Consider the following 17212-nt stretch of genomic DNA (forward strand, 5'->3'; position numbering starts at 1 on the left):
AGCCTCTCATTCTCCCACGGTGTTCTAATGCTGCATTTGCACACCGGGGTTACTCCCAGACTGAATAGCAGGTCATCCCCTGCTCACTGAGCTCATCTGTGGCCCATGTGCTAGGCAATTTAGATCCAATCAGCCCTTATTTAGCTCAAGAGTAATGAGCAGCATAGTGACACAGACTTAAGCCTGACCCTCAGGACACTGCTCATCAAGCAGTAAAACTGTGACAAAATCATTCATCTTCCACCCGCTGGCAAGAAATAATACTCGCACTCACTGTATTACTTTTCAAGATAAAAAAAAAAAAAAGTCCTGAATTTTCATGATGTGAGACATTAATTTGCAGAAAGCTGAATTCCCTTAAACCCCCCTGTTGCTATGAGCTCACCAGGGGGAAATAGGCCTTAGGAGACTGAAATGGAATAAAGAAAATTGCTCCAGCTTTCTTTTCATTTTAAATAAGCCTTAAATCTGACAAGAGATACCCTAAAGAGAGAAAAATATATATCTTGTAAGGTAAAGAAGAAACAATTGAAATTAAGAGTTTCAAATGCTAGTTTCACTCCTTGTTTGTCCTCAATTTCTTAAAAATATAAATAAAATTTCAAACAGCAGTTACCTTTTTCCACAAGGCGGATGACGAAAGCTAAGAACTGTTTCCCATAGACAATATGGTGGCAACAGTAAATTCATATCATAAAACATGTACTCTGATGCTTTCTACAAAACACATCTTAAATAGCTTTAGGGTAACAGTAAGATGGTGAGAATAGCTAGAAATATTTTAAAACTATAATGAATCTATTTTTTTCCACAATTTATAGTGCCTTGAGGTTTTGTTAATCCAAAAGTAATTAATTATGGGAATAATTAAGATTGGTTTCCTTCCCTCACTGTCATATCACATCATTAAAAAAAAAAAAAAGTCTGGTAGCTTATTCTAGTGCATTTATTGAATGTAAATGCTGAAATTTTACTTGTTTCCCAAGCACTTCTCTTTCATAACCAAAAGCCACAATGCCAGTTTATCTTACTGAGTTTCTTTAAACTAGGTCAATGTACTGAAGTCACAATTTTAGGTGTTTTTAACCTATTCCATAGTTGGAGAAGAGTTAACTTTAACAAATCTGTTCACGAATGAGATTTGCCAGTCTTCAATATACTTATTATGACAGCATGTCTTTGGTTTAAGAAACAGCACTGTGTGGTGCCATGAAAAAGCACAGTAGTGATGTCTTCCTACAAACTCATTGCTGAATTTCATCTAAAGCTTCAAAGATCTGGGTGGTCTAAACATCTATAGTGAACCACGGGGTTCAGACTAGGAATCACAGTGACATAAATAAGATTGGGAAAAGTAGCTTTTGCCTCATCCCAGCATCTTTTGATTTATTGCCATTTGCTAAAGAGAAATATTCCAGTGGCTGGTAAAGAAAATAATAATGGCACTTCTATTCCCTAAACAACTGAACTGATCCACTTTCAAAGGAATGAAATGCTTTCTTTACAGAGTATATTTATTTTTTCCTTCTCCTTTTACCCAATGTTCTTCACTCCAGTTTCTGTTTTACGGTGTTCTTTCTCCACTCTTATGTTTTCTTTTTCCTCTGTAATTATGAGAAGACAATTTTCTGGGTTTCAATCCTAGAAAAATCATATTACTGGTAACTTCAAATTTTGGTAATAACTATAAATCAGAAATCATAAAGCTCTATTCTATTCTATGCTTCTTGAAAGTAGGAGTAATCTTGTAAAAAATCTAATATATTTTTATTTTTAATTCATTATTTATTTATTTTTTTGAGGCGGTTTCACTCTTGTTGCTCAGGCAGTGCAATGGCACGATCTCGGCTCACTGCAGTCTCCGCCTCCCAGGTTCAAGCGATTCTCCTGCCTCAGCCTCCTCAGCCCTCGAGTAGCTGGGATTACAGGTGCCCACCACCACGCCCGGCTAATTTTTTGTATTTTTAGTAGAGGTGGGGTTTCGCCATGTCGGCCAGGCTGGTCTCAAACCCCTGACCTCAGGTGATCTGCCTGCCTCAGACTCCCAAAGTGCTAGGATTACAGGTGTGAGCCACTGCACCCAGCCAAATAAAATCTAATATAAAGCTTCATTCATCTCCCATGTTAATTATATAATTATTAGGAACTGGGGTTAACTATCAGCTCTGACCTAGATTATAACTACAGATGACGAAACCAGGGGCATAGCAAATAAAAAACCAGAAGACTAACAAGGGTGAGGAACGTTTGTGGAAGCATTGATATCTTTTCTTTGTAGCTAGTATTTTGAATTTCTCACAGATGGGCCCTGCTGTGATTCTATTTTCTTACGTTGTGCTGGAGTCACTCAATAGGCCCTTTCATTACAGAATCTTCAGTTCTGAGAAATTTTCTTAAATTGTTTTATTGATTATTTCCTTCATTCCATTTTCTAAGTTCCCTCTTCCAAATGCCTTCCTTCCACTCTAATCCCAATATAGACAATCTGTACTTGTAGATTCAAAGTGTTCCTGCAGACCCAGCCTTGACAGACTGGTTCCCAAATGTCTCAAAAGGAAGGTAAAGGCTCAAAGGCCCCACTTGCTGCACCTGTTTCCATAGTTCAGTGGAAAAAATTCAATGATAACTAGTGAATTAGAAAGATAAAATAATAATAGTGATCCAGAAAATACTAAGGTAAACACATTGAATTTTTTAATAACACCGAAAACCTTTCAATTGGGAAGAACAAGCCTCCTATCATCCTCTAGAGGTCCCTTCTACCCACGGGTACTTAGGAGACAATAAACACAGATGAAATTCAGATTATGCATTAAATCCATATCCTGCCTGTATGGATACTGTTGTCTGTTGCATGTGGACACTGGCAAGAATTGTTGGATAAGCACATAAAATTTCAGGACAAGTATAAACCATTATCAAATAGTATGAAATGGTGAAAAAGTGATGGTTTAAATAAACACAAGTTTATTTGTCCTTCCTCTCTACCATCTTAGTCTTTCATGTAAAAAATACATGAGTGCATACCACATATGCTTCATGTGACTGGTTCACTGATATATCCTAAGTGCCCACTATCATAGTAGGCATTCAAAAATACTAGTTAAATTTGTTGAATAAATTGTTTTTCATGAATATGTCTCCCCTTTAGAAAATAATTACAACACAAGGTAAAAATAAAGTACATTAGAGATTTAGTAACTATTCAGGAAATTCAACAGGAATAGAGATTATTCAAGACTGGTGTATTAGTTGGTTCTCACACTGCTATACACCCTAGACTGAGTAATTTATAAAGAAAAGAGGTTTAATTGACTCATAGTTCCCCATGGCCAGAGAGGCCTCAGGGAACCCAAAATCATGGCGGAAGGTGAAGGGGAAGCAAGGACCCCTGAATTGAATTTTTTATTTTATATTCACTGATTTAAACTGTCACACATAGCTAGTGCTACCCTACTGGACAGCAGAAATCTTCACATGACAGCAGGAGGGAGAGCTGCTAGCAGGGAAAATGCCAGATGCTTATAAAACCATCAGATCTCGTGAGAACTCACTCAATATTACAAGAACAGCATGTGGGAACCACCCCCATGATCCAATCACCTCTCTCCACTGACACATGGAGGATTATAGGTCTCTCCCTCAACACGTGGGGATTACAATTTGAGATGAGATTTGGGTGGGGACACAGAGCCAAACCATATCAACTGGTAACACATGGATAAGCATACATTTCTCTTGAAATGTACAAGCATGCATTTCAAGAGAAGCTTGACATGAAGGATAATATTATTCACATAAAAATGAAGAAAAGATAAATGACGAAAACCAACATGTATTGAACATACTGAAAGCTTATTATGATTCATGTTCTGGATAGGTGCAGCATCAAAGTCAGTGCTATCTCTTGGCAAATCTTTCTGCTATCCACTACATTAGCCACTAACTAAATACAGCTATTGAGGACTTGATATATAGCTGGTGTTACAGAATAGTTGAATTTTTTATTTTATATTCACTAATTTAAACTGTCACACATAGCTAGTGCTACCCTACTGGACAGCAGAAATCTAAGCAGATGTTCATGGAAATCCTATGAGGTGGATATTATTTTACAAAGATGCAGCTGAAACTTAGAAAAGATTAAGTAACTTCCTAAGATTTTACTGTTGGTAAATGAAAGAGGGTGATCTGCACTCAGGTTTACTGACCTTAAAGCTCCTGCTTTTTAATACTATGTTTTGACAGCAGCAACTATCAGACACTACTAGAGGTTCCTTAAGAAGCAAAGGCAAAAAGCACAACTTGCTGTGTGCATAAGTCTCCTGCCTGGAATACTGGCTCCTCCCATATATGATGCTCTTTAATTCCATCTCTACCTCTCATCGACGTACTAACTTCTGAAAACACTTTCCATTCTCCTCAAATACCTCTAGTTTTTTCTTTTTCTATACTCTGCCATCTCATCCCTATGTCTACTAAGACCAACACTGACCACTTCTGACTCTTGATTTTGACAATTACTTCCATTCCCCCAACTTAACCTTTTTCTAGGCAGTGACTCTCACACAACATGCTTATTCAGTCCTCGGCTTCAGCTCTGCTGTAATAGTCATGCTCTGGCCTGAACCCTCAACTCGTTTTGACAAGAGGTCAAACTTGTCAACTTTGACCCTCGACTTCGTTGGACAAGAAGATACAAATAAAGGTAGAAAGACTTGAGGATTTCTTGAGAACTAGTAACTCCATCTGACTAAAGGTGAATCACAAGAAAAAGTTGCAGATGAAGGTAAAAGAACATTGTGGATGGCTTTAAAGACCATGATAAGGAATGTGAAATTTTCTACTGTGTCTATTAGGGTGTCACTAAAGGTTTCTTTTTAATGTAATGAAATGTTCTAAAATTGTGGTGATGGTTGCAAAACAACTGTGAATACACTAAAAACCAATAAATTGTATGGTGTGTGAATTATATCTCAATAAAGCTAGCGAAACTCTATGATATGTGAATTATATGTCAATAAAGCCATTAAAAAAGATAATCTGAGGAAGGAAGGCATTGGAGGCAGGGTGATTAGGCAAGTAGTATTAATGTTTTAAAAACAGAGGTAATGACATCTGTGAGAATAAAAGAAAGAAGATAAAAGGAATTCACCAAAGAAGACACACCCTCCCCACCTTACCAAAGGAATCAGCTGGTTATAAAAAGAAAGGGTATACATATATATCACATTTAAAAATTACTTTTTCTACAGCAGCACTCAGTAACATAGCATTACAATTTCCAATGGGTCCACTGCAGTGAGGCAATGTTGTTTCCTACAATTCTTTGTTTTTAAAGAAAACTATTCATTACACACTAAAACAACAACAACAACAACAACAACAACAACAAAACTTGCTCAATGGTCACTACGCTGTAAGTATTATATTAGGAATGGGTAAAAAACCATCCAAGATAAGACCCCTGACACACACACACACACACACACACACGTCCATTGATGTTGCCAGGCATAAAGCAGAATGAAGAAATGATTATGAGTTCTTTTGAAAACAATACTTATGATGATGATAGCACTATCTAACATTCATTGAACGCTTACTGATACGCCAGGCAATTTGCTAACTGCGGTATATTCATTATTGCATATAATTCCCAAAACATTCTAGTGAGGTAGGTGGTATTATCCTCATTTTACAAATAAGTAAGTCAAGATTTTGGCACATAAGTTTTTCCTCACATTATTTTAAATGAATCACTTTATACTTATTTAAGGAAAACTCGTATCTATGTACCAGATTTAGATGGGGACTGAAAAAGTGACCCGAATACTAATTCCTATGTGTGAAAAACTAAGGAGATAATCTGTGTTTCAGCGAAAGACAAAAAAGTGGAACTCTGCAAAGCTAATATACTGAGTAGTTTATATTACTGCATGGGATTATAAAATATGTAATAGAAATACATTATGCAAAATTCAAGCCTGGTAAAGAGTAAATAAGGTGAAAATACTAATTTATAGTATATATCTAAATACTCAGCTGAAAGATATATAAAACAATTAGGAAAAAAGTTTTTCTTCATATATTTTATATTTTATACATTCCTGAAATACTAAGATTTATACTGCATTCCCTTAGAGATACCCATGCTTTCTCTGAAGGAACGAAAAATGGCAATGGATCACTCCTAGTAAGCAACAATATCTCTATTTGGTTTTTTCAAATAAAAACTGGTAATAGATTTTATTTATTACCATGGGGGCATACTCATGTGTTTCCCAAAAATTATTAGAACACTGCCTCAAAATTTCCATCAAATTATATATAATGAAACAGCAGACATTTTGAGCAAACTATAGAAATAACTCATTTGATTAAAAATCCTATCCGGTTTCAAATTTGTTTGTTGTAAACTGTTAATAATTAAAAGCTGTAACCCATTCATACTAATAGAACACCCAATAACAAAAGGAAGAAAAAGCTTGCATGCTGTCAAAAGTATCATTTCTATTTTTCCTGAAATATTATGTAAATTATTTGGCATATAGCAGCTCCTCAAGTGAATAGTTCCTCTTGTACCTCCTTTTCTGCCTAGGCAATCCCCAGTTCTCTTACAGAAGCAAAGAAAAACCAAAAATCTTTGGGGAGAATAAATAATACCATACCAATAAAACTATTGAGCATAAAAATATTTGAAGAGAATAATAAACCGTTTTTCTCTACATGCTCATACACAAACACTTCAAATGTCAAAACAGTTATATAACAAGCAGATGATCTTCTAGCCTTATAGGGAGAGAAAAAAATGAATTTAAAAATATACATATTTTCAAAATGTATTTTGAAGACAGGGAAAATAACCTTAATCTTTGAAGAAGTTATAGTTCGGCACATGGCATCCCAAAAAGGTAATTATCACTTTTGAACTATTTCTTAGTCTCAGTATTTAGCATTTTAGGCAAGTTCTCAACTGCCTTTAGACATTTTTGAAACTAGTCTCTTGTTTAATACAAAACAGAATGTCAGTTGATCAATATCCATTTGGCTTAAATTCATAAGTCCACAACCTCCCTTAAGTGGTAGAACAAACAGGTACAAATCCTGAAAATGTATTGTTTCTTTTTAAACTCCAAATGATATTTGCAGATGCCAAAAGGCATTTTGAAATCACTCACCCTTACTTCAGTAAAAATGAAAAAGGGGGATGGGGAGGAGGGAGAATCTCATGAGGCCTTGTATGTCAAGTTTTTGCCCAGAGCTAATTTTCATAGCTGTGTTATAAAACCCTGAAAATGGAGGTTTATAATGGAAATGCTGACAGACCCTTAACTATAGCAGCATGAATGGATATAATTAAAGGAAAGCTTTTGGCTACACCTAACTCCACAAATGAAAGACTGCCATTTTTATATTAACCTCAAATAACAGCAAGTGAGAACTTAAAATGTGATTCCAGAGAGGTAATGTGAAATGTTAAAGATGACTACTAAAACTATTTGACATTCGAAGTTTTAAACATAGGCATTTAGTTAACATAACCAAGTCAGTATTTTCATAATGCTACTTAATCAGCAATAAAAAACGCTCTGGTGAGCCATCAGCTCCAGTTAGCAGAAAGAAGCATATGAAGTTATTATTTCTTAACAGCCTAGAGGGAACTGCTTTTCTCTTTAATCAGTGATCTTAGTTCCTTCCTACCTATAATTTCTCTGTCATACAGTTATAAAACTACTACCCAGTTCAACACACACACGCACACACTTTACACACACATTTTTGCAAGGACTGGTACCTATTCCCACTTGAATCTGAAAACAGAAGAGATGGCTAAGGTAAAGTATTTCATTCTTTCCCTTGTCAGAGATGCAGCCAGGAATAAATATCAACCTATATAATCCATCTTCCTTACCTAAACCCAAATTCAAATAACTTAGCTCTGTTCTTAACTAAAGGTGGAGGGGGGAAGCTTATGCTTTAATTTTTAACAACTATCCAAAATGTTTTTGACCTAGTAGTATTAACAGTATATGGCATATCTTAAAAACTACTATGAAAAAATCTTCAATGAAGTTCCAGATTTGGGGTTAAGAAATTAGAAATACATCTCCATAACTGAATACCTAAATAAGTTTTTCTTGTTTCCTCTCCAACTCTTCCCCCCTCCTTTCTTTATTTTTAAAGTAAACAATCCTGAATGATCTCTTGGGCCCATCTCCAATAAATCCCAAACTAAAAGCTGGACTGCCTTGATAATATTTGCCTTGGAAATGCTAAAAATTGATGGGATAAAATGAACCTATCCAAGTCACAGTTCCTTTGATTACACACAGTAATCTGTTTGCAAATTACTAAAGTATGTTAGTACCTAAAATACAACAGCATTAATAAAGACTTGCATATTGCTGCACTATTTTTATTCATACATTGACCTTATACTTTTATCTGTTAAAACTGCTGATTTGGGCAATATAAGGTGAACATGATTTGATGGGTTTTTTATGGCAACTGTTTTCAATCATAGTTGATAGCATAAGACAAAACCAAAACAGACATTTGTGAAAGGAATCAAATGTTATCAACATAAACATCTGATCCTTTTTGCACAGGCTAATCCTGAAGGCCAATAGCACAACCCCATCACCTACTCACACTCCAGAGGATAGCAAACTACAAATTGAATCCAGGTGCAGTTAAAAGAAACTCTTCCTATCAATGTAAACTTAATTTCACTTTATATAATTGTCAGTCTTCATCATCCTTTTTTGATTTCTACCTCTGTACTTCTGAATAGTGTCCCATAGACTAACAGATACATCATAACTCACAATATATTTGTAAGAAATATTTTTCTAACACTCCTGAAATAACTTTGGCTTTAATGCTAAAGGATTTCTACTAAATTGAATTTAAAGAGCAAAAACTTGTTTTTATCACAAGAAGTGAAATTTAGAAGGTTGGAATAGCGCTAAAAAATCAAAGACAAATTATTATAAATAAAATGTGATATACTTGTCTCCACACCTCTCAAGTCATTTTTTCCAACTGACTCATTTAAAAAAAAAAACTTACAAAATAAAAAGAAAGTAATCAAAAGTCCCCAATAAGCAACTACCCCTTTTTCTGTAGCAAAAACAAAATGTAAAAGCACTCAGAATTATACAAATAGTGGGAATAATTTCAGGTTTGCAAATAAGTTTGCAGATTTCATTCATTCAATTACCTCTAATCTCTCTCTTTTTTTTTTTTTTAAATGTAGTGGTATGGTTAGTTTTGGTTTAGTTACCTGTAAACTTATAAAGACAGTATAAGCCATTCTGGTGATGGTTACACTAAAAGCCCAAATTTTACCACTACACAATATATGCATGGTACAAAACTGCACTTGTAACCTCTAAACCTGTAAAAATAAAAAGAAAATTAAATAAGTTAATTAAAAAGATAGTGTAAGAAGGCAGCTGTGGTATAGTTGGTTAAGAATCTGAGTGTTCAGTTCTGAAATTTAAATGTGTTATTTTAGATGAGCCACAAAAAAGTCTCCATGTTTCCATTTTTTTCACCTATAAATAAGGGATGGCAGGATTAGTAAAGAATAAAGAAGACAGTATTTATAAGCATTAAATCTTTCAAGAATATAAGAATTATTCTTGTGTTTCTAGTTACTATTTTTAAAGAATTACGTACCAAGAAAAGTTCCAGTTAGGAGATTCAAGACAAGATGAAGTTGGTGAATGAATGTGAAATAGAGAAAAGAGTTTCTCTCTTTTTTGCTCTCTTTGTATTTTTATTTTTAATGTCTATCCAGCCTTCAAATTAAGTCTAAGTCGCCTATTACCAAGCTTCAACTGACACTGTTAACAAACTTCTGTGTTTCATTTCATACCTTTTTTTCTTCTTCTTTTTCTTTTTGAGACGGAGTCGTGCAGTGGCGCGATCTCGGCTCACTGCAACCACCGCCTCCTGGGTTCAAGCAATTCTCCTGCCTTAGCCTCCTGAGTTCAAGCAATTCTCCTGCCTTAGCCTCCTGAGTATCTGGGATTACAGGCACACACCACCATGCCCATAACTTTTGTATTATTAGTAGTGACGAGGTTTCGCCATGTTGGCCAGGCTGGTCTCGAAGTTTTTTTTTTTTTGAGACGGAGTCTCACTCTGTCACACAGGCTGGAATGCAGTGATCTCGGCTCACTGCAAGCTCCGCCTCTTCAGGCCATTCTCCTGACTCAGCCTCTCGAGTAGTTGGGACTACAGAAACCCGCCACCACGCCCGATTAATTTTTTGTATTTGTAGTAGAGACGGGGTTTCACCGTGTTAGCCAGGATGGTCTCATCTCTTGGCCTCGTGATCCGCCCACCTCGGCCTCCCAAAGTGCTGGGATTACAGGCGTAAGCCACCGTGCCCAGCCTTATTTCTTATCTTATAATGCTTTTCTAAATACACTCCATACAATGATGTAAAAATGAGAATGGAAGCTTTTTCATACATTATCAGTGAGAGTAAAAACTGGTACAATGGGGTTTTTTTTAGTATGAAATTTGGTAACATCTATTCACATTTAAAATGCACATACACCAATTCATTCTTAAGAATTAATCTATAGGTATACTTCCACAAGTATACAGAAACACATTTACAAAGATGTTAAATAAACATAAACTGGTAAACAATACACATTTCCATTATTAGCAACTGGATAAAGTTTGGCACATCTATATGATGAGACAGTAAGTAGTCATTTAACAGAATTAGGTAGGTTTTCATGTTTTAACATGAAAAACTGTTCAGGAAATATTAAATAAAACAAGGAATTTGCAAAACAAAGATCATCTATTTTGTGTTTTAAATATACAACTGGGCACAGTGGCTCATGCCTGTAATCCCAGCACTTTGGGAGGCCGAGGTGGGTGGATCACCTGAGGTCAGGAATTCGAGACCAGCCTGGCCAACATGGTGAAACCCTGCTTCTACTAAAACATAAAAATTAGCTGGGCGTGGTAGTGTGTGCCTGTAATCCCAGCTACTCAGGATGCTGAGACAGGAGAATTGCTTGAGGCCGGGAGGCAGAGGTTGCAGTAAGCCGAGATGGCACCACTGCACTCCAGCTTGGGTGCGCAGAGCGAAACTCCGTCTCAAAATATATATGTATATATTCTATACACATATGTATACATTCTGTATACATATATGTGTATATATAAAAATACATATATACTGTGTGTGTGTACATATATGTATGTAGGTAGGAAGGAAATATCTGGAAGGTTCTATAGAAACCATTTTATTTCTATGGATTAGAACTAGAGCAATGTATCTCAACCTTAGCACTGCTGAAGATGGGCGACATAATTCTTTGTTGTAGATGCTGTCTTGAGCACTGAAGAGTGTTTAGCAGCATTTCTGACCTCACCAGTGCTGTTCCCCTAGTTGTGACAACCAAAAATGTCTCCAGGCATCCAAATATTCCCTGGGGGACAACTCACTCTCAGTTGAGAACTACTGAACTAGAAAATGAAGAAGTGAAACTAAGGAGACAGATTTACTTGTCACTTTATATCTCTTTTTCTCCCCCATTTTTACCATGATAATATATTACACAAACAATATAAAGATAATTTTAACAAAAACCAAAAAGATTGCCAGAAATTTTTAATTAACACATTAAATTTAAAGTACTTGTAGGATACGAACCTTTGAGGAAAAAAAAAAGAACTATGTAAGAAGCAATATAATTGTTAAAAAGAATTAAAAAGGACGTATCTATCTTCAGAAAAGGCAGAAAGATATATGGATTCTGCCACTTTTTTCCCCATGACTGCCTCTTCTGAAGATGCCCATACTCTTTCTTCCTTTCTTATTCCTATGCTCTGACATCTTTTGGGGACTATAGTTCTCCATCACCAGGATGGCTTAGACCAACACCCTCCTCTTCCTTCTTGTTTTGTATATTCAGACAAATATATAGAGACAAACCAAAACTGATATTAGGAACATAAAAATTTCTAATTTTCCCAAGAAGCACAAGGAATCACTTAACATTTGTTTAAAAACTGAAGAAATAAAACAAAGTTGGCATTTGGAAGAAGTATAAAACCTGCCATGAAAACACAGCATAGAATAAATAAAATTAAGCTAGTAATAGAAATAAATTTGATAATGAATAAATTTCCAAAATGTGGAAATCTTGCCAAGCTTAGTACCTCTGAAAAACAGATGCAACATTTGTAATATGATATTAGGAGGAGGGAAGCAGTCTGTTTATCTTTGGACATGATTTCAAATACAATCATTTTCTGTGACAGTGAGTAACTATACTGAGTGGCAGTATTTAACTTCTTAAGAACATGTACTTCGAAGGTAAAACTGCTATGTGAAAAGGGCCTAAAGGCAATAAATATCATAACCATTGTTCTTATCCACATCAAGTTTGTGTCTGAGTGTATTTAACATATCTGCACAATTTAAGTGGATCTGAAAAACAGTACGTTGTGTATAGGTGACTGGTGTTATTAATAGAATTATCTATGTTAATTTCAGAGTAAATGGGTTTATTTCGAAGAATTTGATGCAGCTAAGGCTATGACTTTGCTGCAAAAATTTAAAGAAAGTCACTTTTTAAAAATGGTGTAGTGTGGCCAAAACTTCTTTATGGACACAAAATTACAAATGCTTCAGTAAAAGCCACCTCAGACATGAGCTCATGATCTTGCTCAGAATATCTGTAACGTATCTCTGGGTAATAAAACACTTTTCTGAGAGGTAGCAGGAGAAAGAAGGGCTAAGGGAAAGCATGGCTCTCAGACTGCACCAGAGCTGCTCTTGACTTTAGTTCTGCATCTTGTGTTTGCATATAAGCTTTCTTTTGAAAAGCTGTTGTTTGAAAAACAGCTTGATAACTACAGGTTGAGCCTCACTAATCTGAAAATTCAAAATCCAAAATGCCCCAAAATTCAAAACTTTTTGAGTGCCAACATGACACTACAAGTAGAAAATTGTATCTGGCCTCATGGGATGGGTTACAGTCAAAACTTTGTTTCATGCACAAAATTATTCAAAATGTTGCATAAAATTACCTTCAGCCTATGTGTATAAGATGTATATGAAACATAACTGAATTTTATGTTTAGACTTGGGTCCCCTCCTCAAAATATCTCATTATGTATATGCAAATATTCCAAAATCTAAACAAATCCAAAATCTAAAACACTTCTAGTCCCAAGCATTTCATATAATAGCATTTTAGTACATGGATATATTCAACCTGTACTGATTTATGCCTATGTAGTAGAAAACTAAATCCTTCCTCTACATTTGCATTTCATGTGCATTTGTATATATGTGTGTATGTGTATATATAACTTTAATATAAAATCCACATAAGTGATTATATAAAACAAATCATAAATTAGCATACGACTGAAAACCATACCTGATTCTGGCCAGAACAGCTTGTAGAAAGCTCAATACTGTCCTAAGTTCAGATTCTCGGCATGCTCGCAGAAGCATACTAAATCCATCATTAAGCAGTTTTTCATGGGAAGGATACAAGCAATAGCTGGTCTCAAACACTTCTTGAACACCATCAATGTATATGGAAAGAAGCGTCCAGATAGTCTGTCTCTGTACCATTTCCTCATTCTTAGACACCAAGAATTCCTTTGCTTTCTCCCGGAAAGCACATGAAAATTTCTCAGCCAAAACACCAATGTCCAGATTTTTCTGGGCATACATCAAGAGGAAGGCCATGTGACCCTTCCAAATGAGGGCTCTCTGAGACGTTACAAAAGCAGGCTTGAGGAAATTCAGGAGGTCTAAAACATGACTTGCAACATCTTCTACCTCTGCAACAGCTGCTAACAGTAGAAAAAGGCTAAAAAAGTTCTGTAGACCAACTTCAGTTAGTTCTTCCATTCTTTTTTGATGGAATTTTGAATATATTCTGTAAAACATTAAAAAATGCTTTAATAAAATTGCTTCATTCACAAAAATCTGTATCTCTTAAAAGAAAATTTGTTTCAATACTCCTAACAATCTCATTAAATGTTAAGCTAATTCTTCATTTTGATGCTGCCTTGTCACTTTTTTTACTTAGAAAACACATAATGGCCCTACCTTGAAATTTCCCAATGATGCAGCAAATCACCTGTAAGTGAATCAGAGGATTCAATGGCTTTCCCCAAAGGACAGTAGAAATGTTTTCATATAGTACATGGCTTTTCCTTTTATTCAAGTCCCCCATCACCTTTCTTTTCTTATATTTATTAGTAAATAAGAAAGAATATATAATCTTTTAAGTACAATTTGATATGCTTTTACAGAGATCTTAACAGGACAATTTAGTGTAACAATTTTCCTTAAACTCTTTTCTCCCTGTACCCCCTCACAAAGACTTGCTCTTATTTTACTTATACCTTAAGACAATGCAAGGTGTTAGAAAAATTATTTTTAGCCATCTGCAAAGAACTATGCATTTTAAAATCTCTCAATACTATTTAATACAATAGTTGACAAAATAGTACAATAGATAATAATATAGTCAATAGTTGACATACTTTTCTTTCATCAGTTAAGGGATTAGAATTGAAAACAATTCATCTGAATTCCTACTTACGAATTAAGTTGTTGTTGGTTTTTTGTTTTTTTGTTTTTTTTTTTTGAGACGGAGTCTCACTCTGTTGCCCAGGCTGGAGTACAGTGGTGCAATTTAGGCTCACTGCAGCCTCCACCTCCCAGTTTCAAGTGATTCTCCTGCCCCAGCCTCCTGAGTAGCTGGGATTGCAGGCACACACCACCACGCTTGGCTATTCTTTTTTTTTTTTTAATAGAGACAGAGTTTCACCACGTTGTCCAGGCTGGTCTCAAACTCCTGATCTCAAGTGATACACTCGCCTCAGCCTCCCAAAATGCTGGGATTACAGGTGTGAGCCACCACACCTGGCCTTAAGTTTTGCAACTTCTATAACTGGCTTATTCAGGACAGAAATGAGTAATGCTCATGAGAGCTAAATGTTTATAAATAACTACTTAAAAGCTGACAAACTCTTAAAAGTAAAGATCTGTTAAATTATCTTTGTATCATCTATTACTATCCCCACTATAGTGCTTGACATATAGTATGTGTCTAATAAACAGACTTGTTATTGAATAAATTCCAATGACTTCTTTTAGCCATAAAGTTCTGAGTATTATGTCTTCCATAAAATTGCTTAAGATTCAAAAACAAACTGTAAAATAGAACAAAATAAAAAAAACTGTTTAAGCCATGTGATTCTTGTAGATTTAATAAAGAAGCTGCCATTTAAAACAGTATATAATAAATAAAATATCCAAACTGTATCACCATACCCTTATAAGAATTACTCACTGTGGGACTCAAACAGGAATTTCATTAAGTGATTCTTGAGAAGTCCCTACCTAGTATTCTCTTGCTAATATAGGCAAAGGAAGTAGAAAAAAGAAAGACAGTTTAAAAGTATACTCTTTGAACAAGCAAAACTCTCAAAAGAGAGAGAGAGAAAAAACAATGGACTAATGTGACCAAAGTTTATTTTATCAGAAACGAAAACAGCATAGTTCCCAAATGAGAACATTAGTTATCTGGTTCTACTATACTCTGGTTTGTTCTCATTTAAAAAACAAAACAAACCAAAAAAACCAGTGCTTGTGAACTGCTGGGCTCAAAGAACACGAAAGTTTTATATGCAGAAACTATTACCTACCAATGTACAACCTGAAGATGTTTGTTTCTATCACTTTTAATCAAATGCATATAATGGATTACCTAGTAACATTATAACTAATTAAGACTCTAATCCCAAGTAAACTTAACAAAATACAAATAGTAACACCTATCCAAAGACATCAGTGCACACTCATGACAAAAGATACTGCATATACCTTCCTTTAACTTGTTTCCAAGGATGAGGGCCATTGATCTTCATTGCTTTTTTAACAACTTTTGCCAGAATGCAAAGAAAAATAGTGTAACTACTGCTGGATTTATACAGTTCCTGATCTTGTTTATCGCAACAGCAAGTCTTCACCATTTCAAGCATAGACAAGGGTGACTTCATGGTATTAGCAAGGCCTTTAAAAGGAAGCCAAGAAATACTGAAGGAACTATTCTAAAAGGGGAGAAAAAAAAAGGTAGAAAACAATTATTAGTCTCTTAGTAAATAAAATGGTAAGCTGCAAATCCCAGTTAGTTGGTTCATCAAAAGTCTGACTCATCTTAATCACAAAAACTACATGAACATGATCCCCTAAAATAAAAATTCCATGAAAATACAGAGCATCAAGAGGTGTCCAAATTTTGGATTGTCCCTCAAATGTGTTTTTAACAGTTGATTTGTCCAAATTAGGATACAAACAAGATCCATACATTGCGTTCAGTGATATGCATGGCACTTTGGGCTCTTTTATTCTTTAAGTTTCCCAATGTTTCTGTTATACCACTTGTTTTTAATATTAGGTCATTTGTTGTATAAAATTTCCCATGTTCTAAATTTAGCTGCTTGTATGGCTCTAGTGTTACTTAATCTTTTATCCCCTCCCTTTTCTGTAAATTGGTGGCTATATCTAGAGGTTTCATCAGATTCATGTTGACTTTTTTGGCAAGAATCTTTCATCGGTAGTACTGAGTAGTTCCTATTGCATTTAGTAAAAAGGCACATAAGTTCTGACTTTTTGTGATGTTAAGACTGGTCAGGTTATCAGCCTGGTCCACCCATTTTAGTGGTCCCACAAGCCTTTTACTTAACACTTTTAGTAGCATCGATGATCATTGCCCAGATGCCTTATTTCATTAAATGTACAAAATGGTGACTTCTAATTCTATCATGTTTTCTTAATTAGCTCATCAGAAATCTGATTACTCTAAAATATAGTTTGTATTTTCTCTACAGTTTTCAGAATTAGGTGTTTTTTTTCCAGAGTAACTTTTTACAAAGAAGCGTAAACTCAGAGATTTAAACACAGTTAATATGTTTTAATCCATTGCAGTCATTATTCTTTCTTATGCTCAAATTTTCCCATTCTCTGGGCAATGGACGTTCCTTCAGGTTGGCTCCTGTGTCCTTCTGACACAACCCTAGCTTAATTTGATACCTTTCCTGCTTTCTGGTATGACACGACACCCTAGACTCACCTTGTACACATCCTGCCTCAAGACTAGAATCAGTCATTTCTCCAACTAGCCTAAAATTATGCTTC

The 17212-nt window shown here is 35.2% G+C and overlaps 1 protein-coding gene across 8 annotated transcripts in view; it reads right to left on the reverse strand.

The window, feature by feature from the left end:
• Positions 1–17212, reverse strand: part of MMS22L (MMS22 like, DNA repair protein) — a 145275-nt gene that overhangs the window by 76987 nt on the left and 51076 nt on the right. For all 8 annotated transcript variants that reach the window (XR_010116298.1, XM_055259314.2, XM_055259304.2 and 5 more), the window contains 2 exons: positions 15899–16125; positions 13431–13940 (listed from right to left, as the gene is read on the reverse strand). Coding sequence is in view for 7 of the 8 variants with exons in the window: in XM_055259314.2 (XP_055115289.2) it covers positions 13431–13940; positions 15899–16125 (737 nt within the window). In the remaining variant the exon portion in view is untranslated. The remainder of the gene's footprint in view (positions 1–13430; positions 13941–15898; positions 16126–17212) is intronic.

This window comes from Symphalangus syndactylus, chromosome 2 (assembly GCF_028878055.3).
Source record: "Symphalangus syndactylus isolate Jambi chromosome 2, NHGRI_mSymSyn1-v2.1_pri, whole genome shotgun sequence".
Classification (NCBI taxonomy): domain Eukaryota; kingdom Metazoa; phylum Chordata; class Mammalia; order Primates; family Hylobatidae; genus Symphalangus; species Symphalangus syndactylus.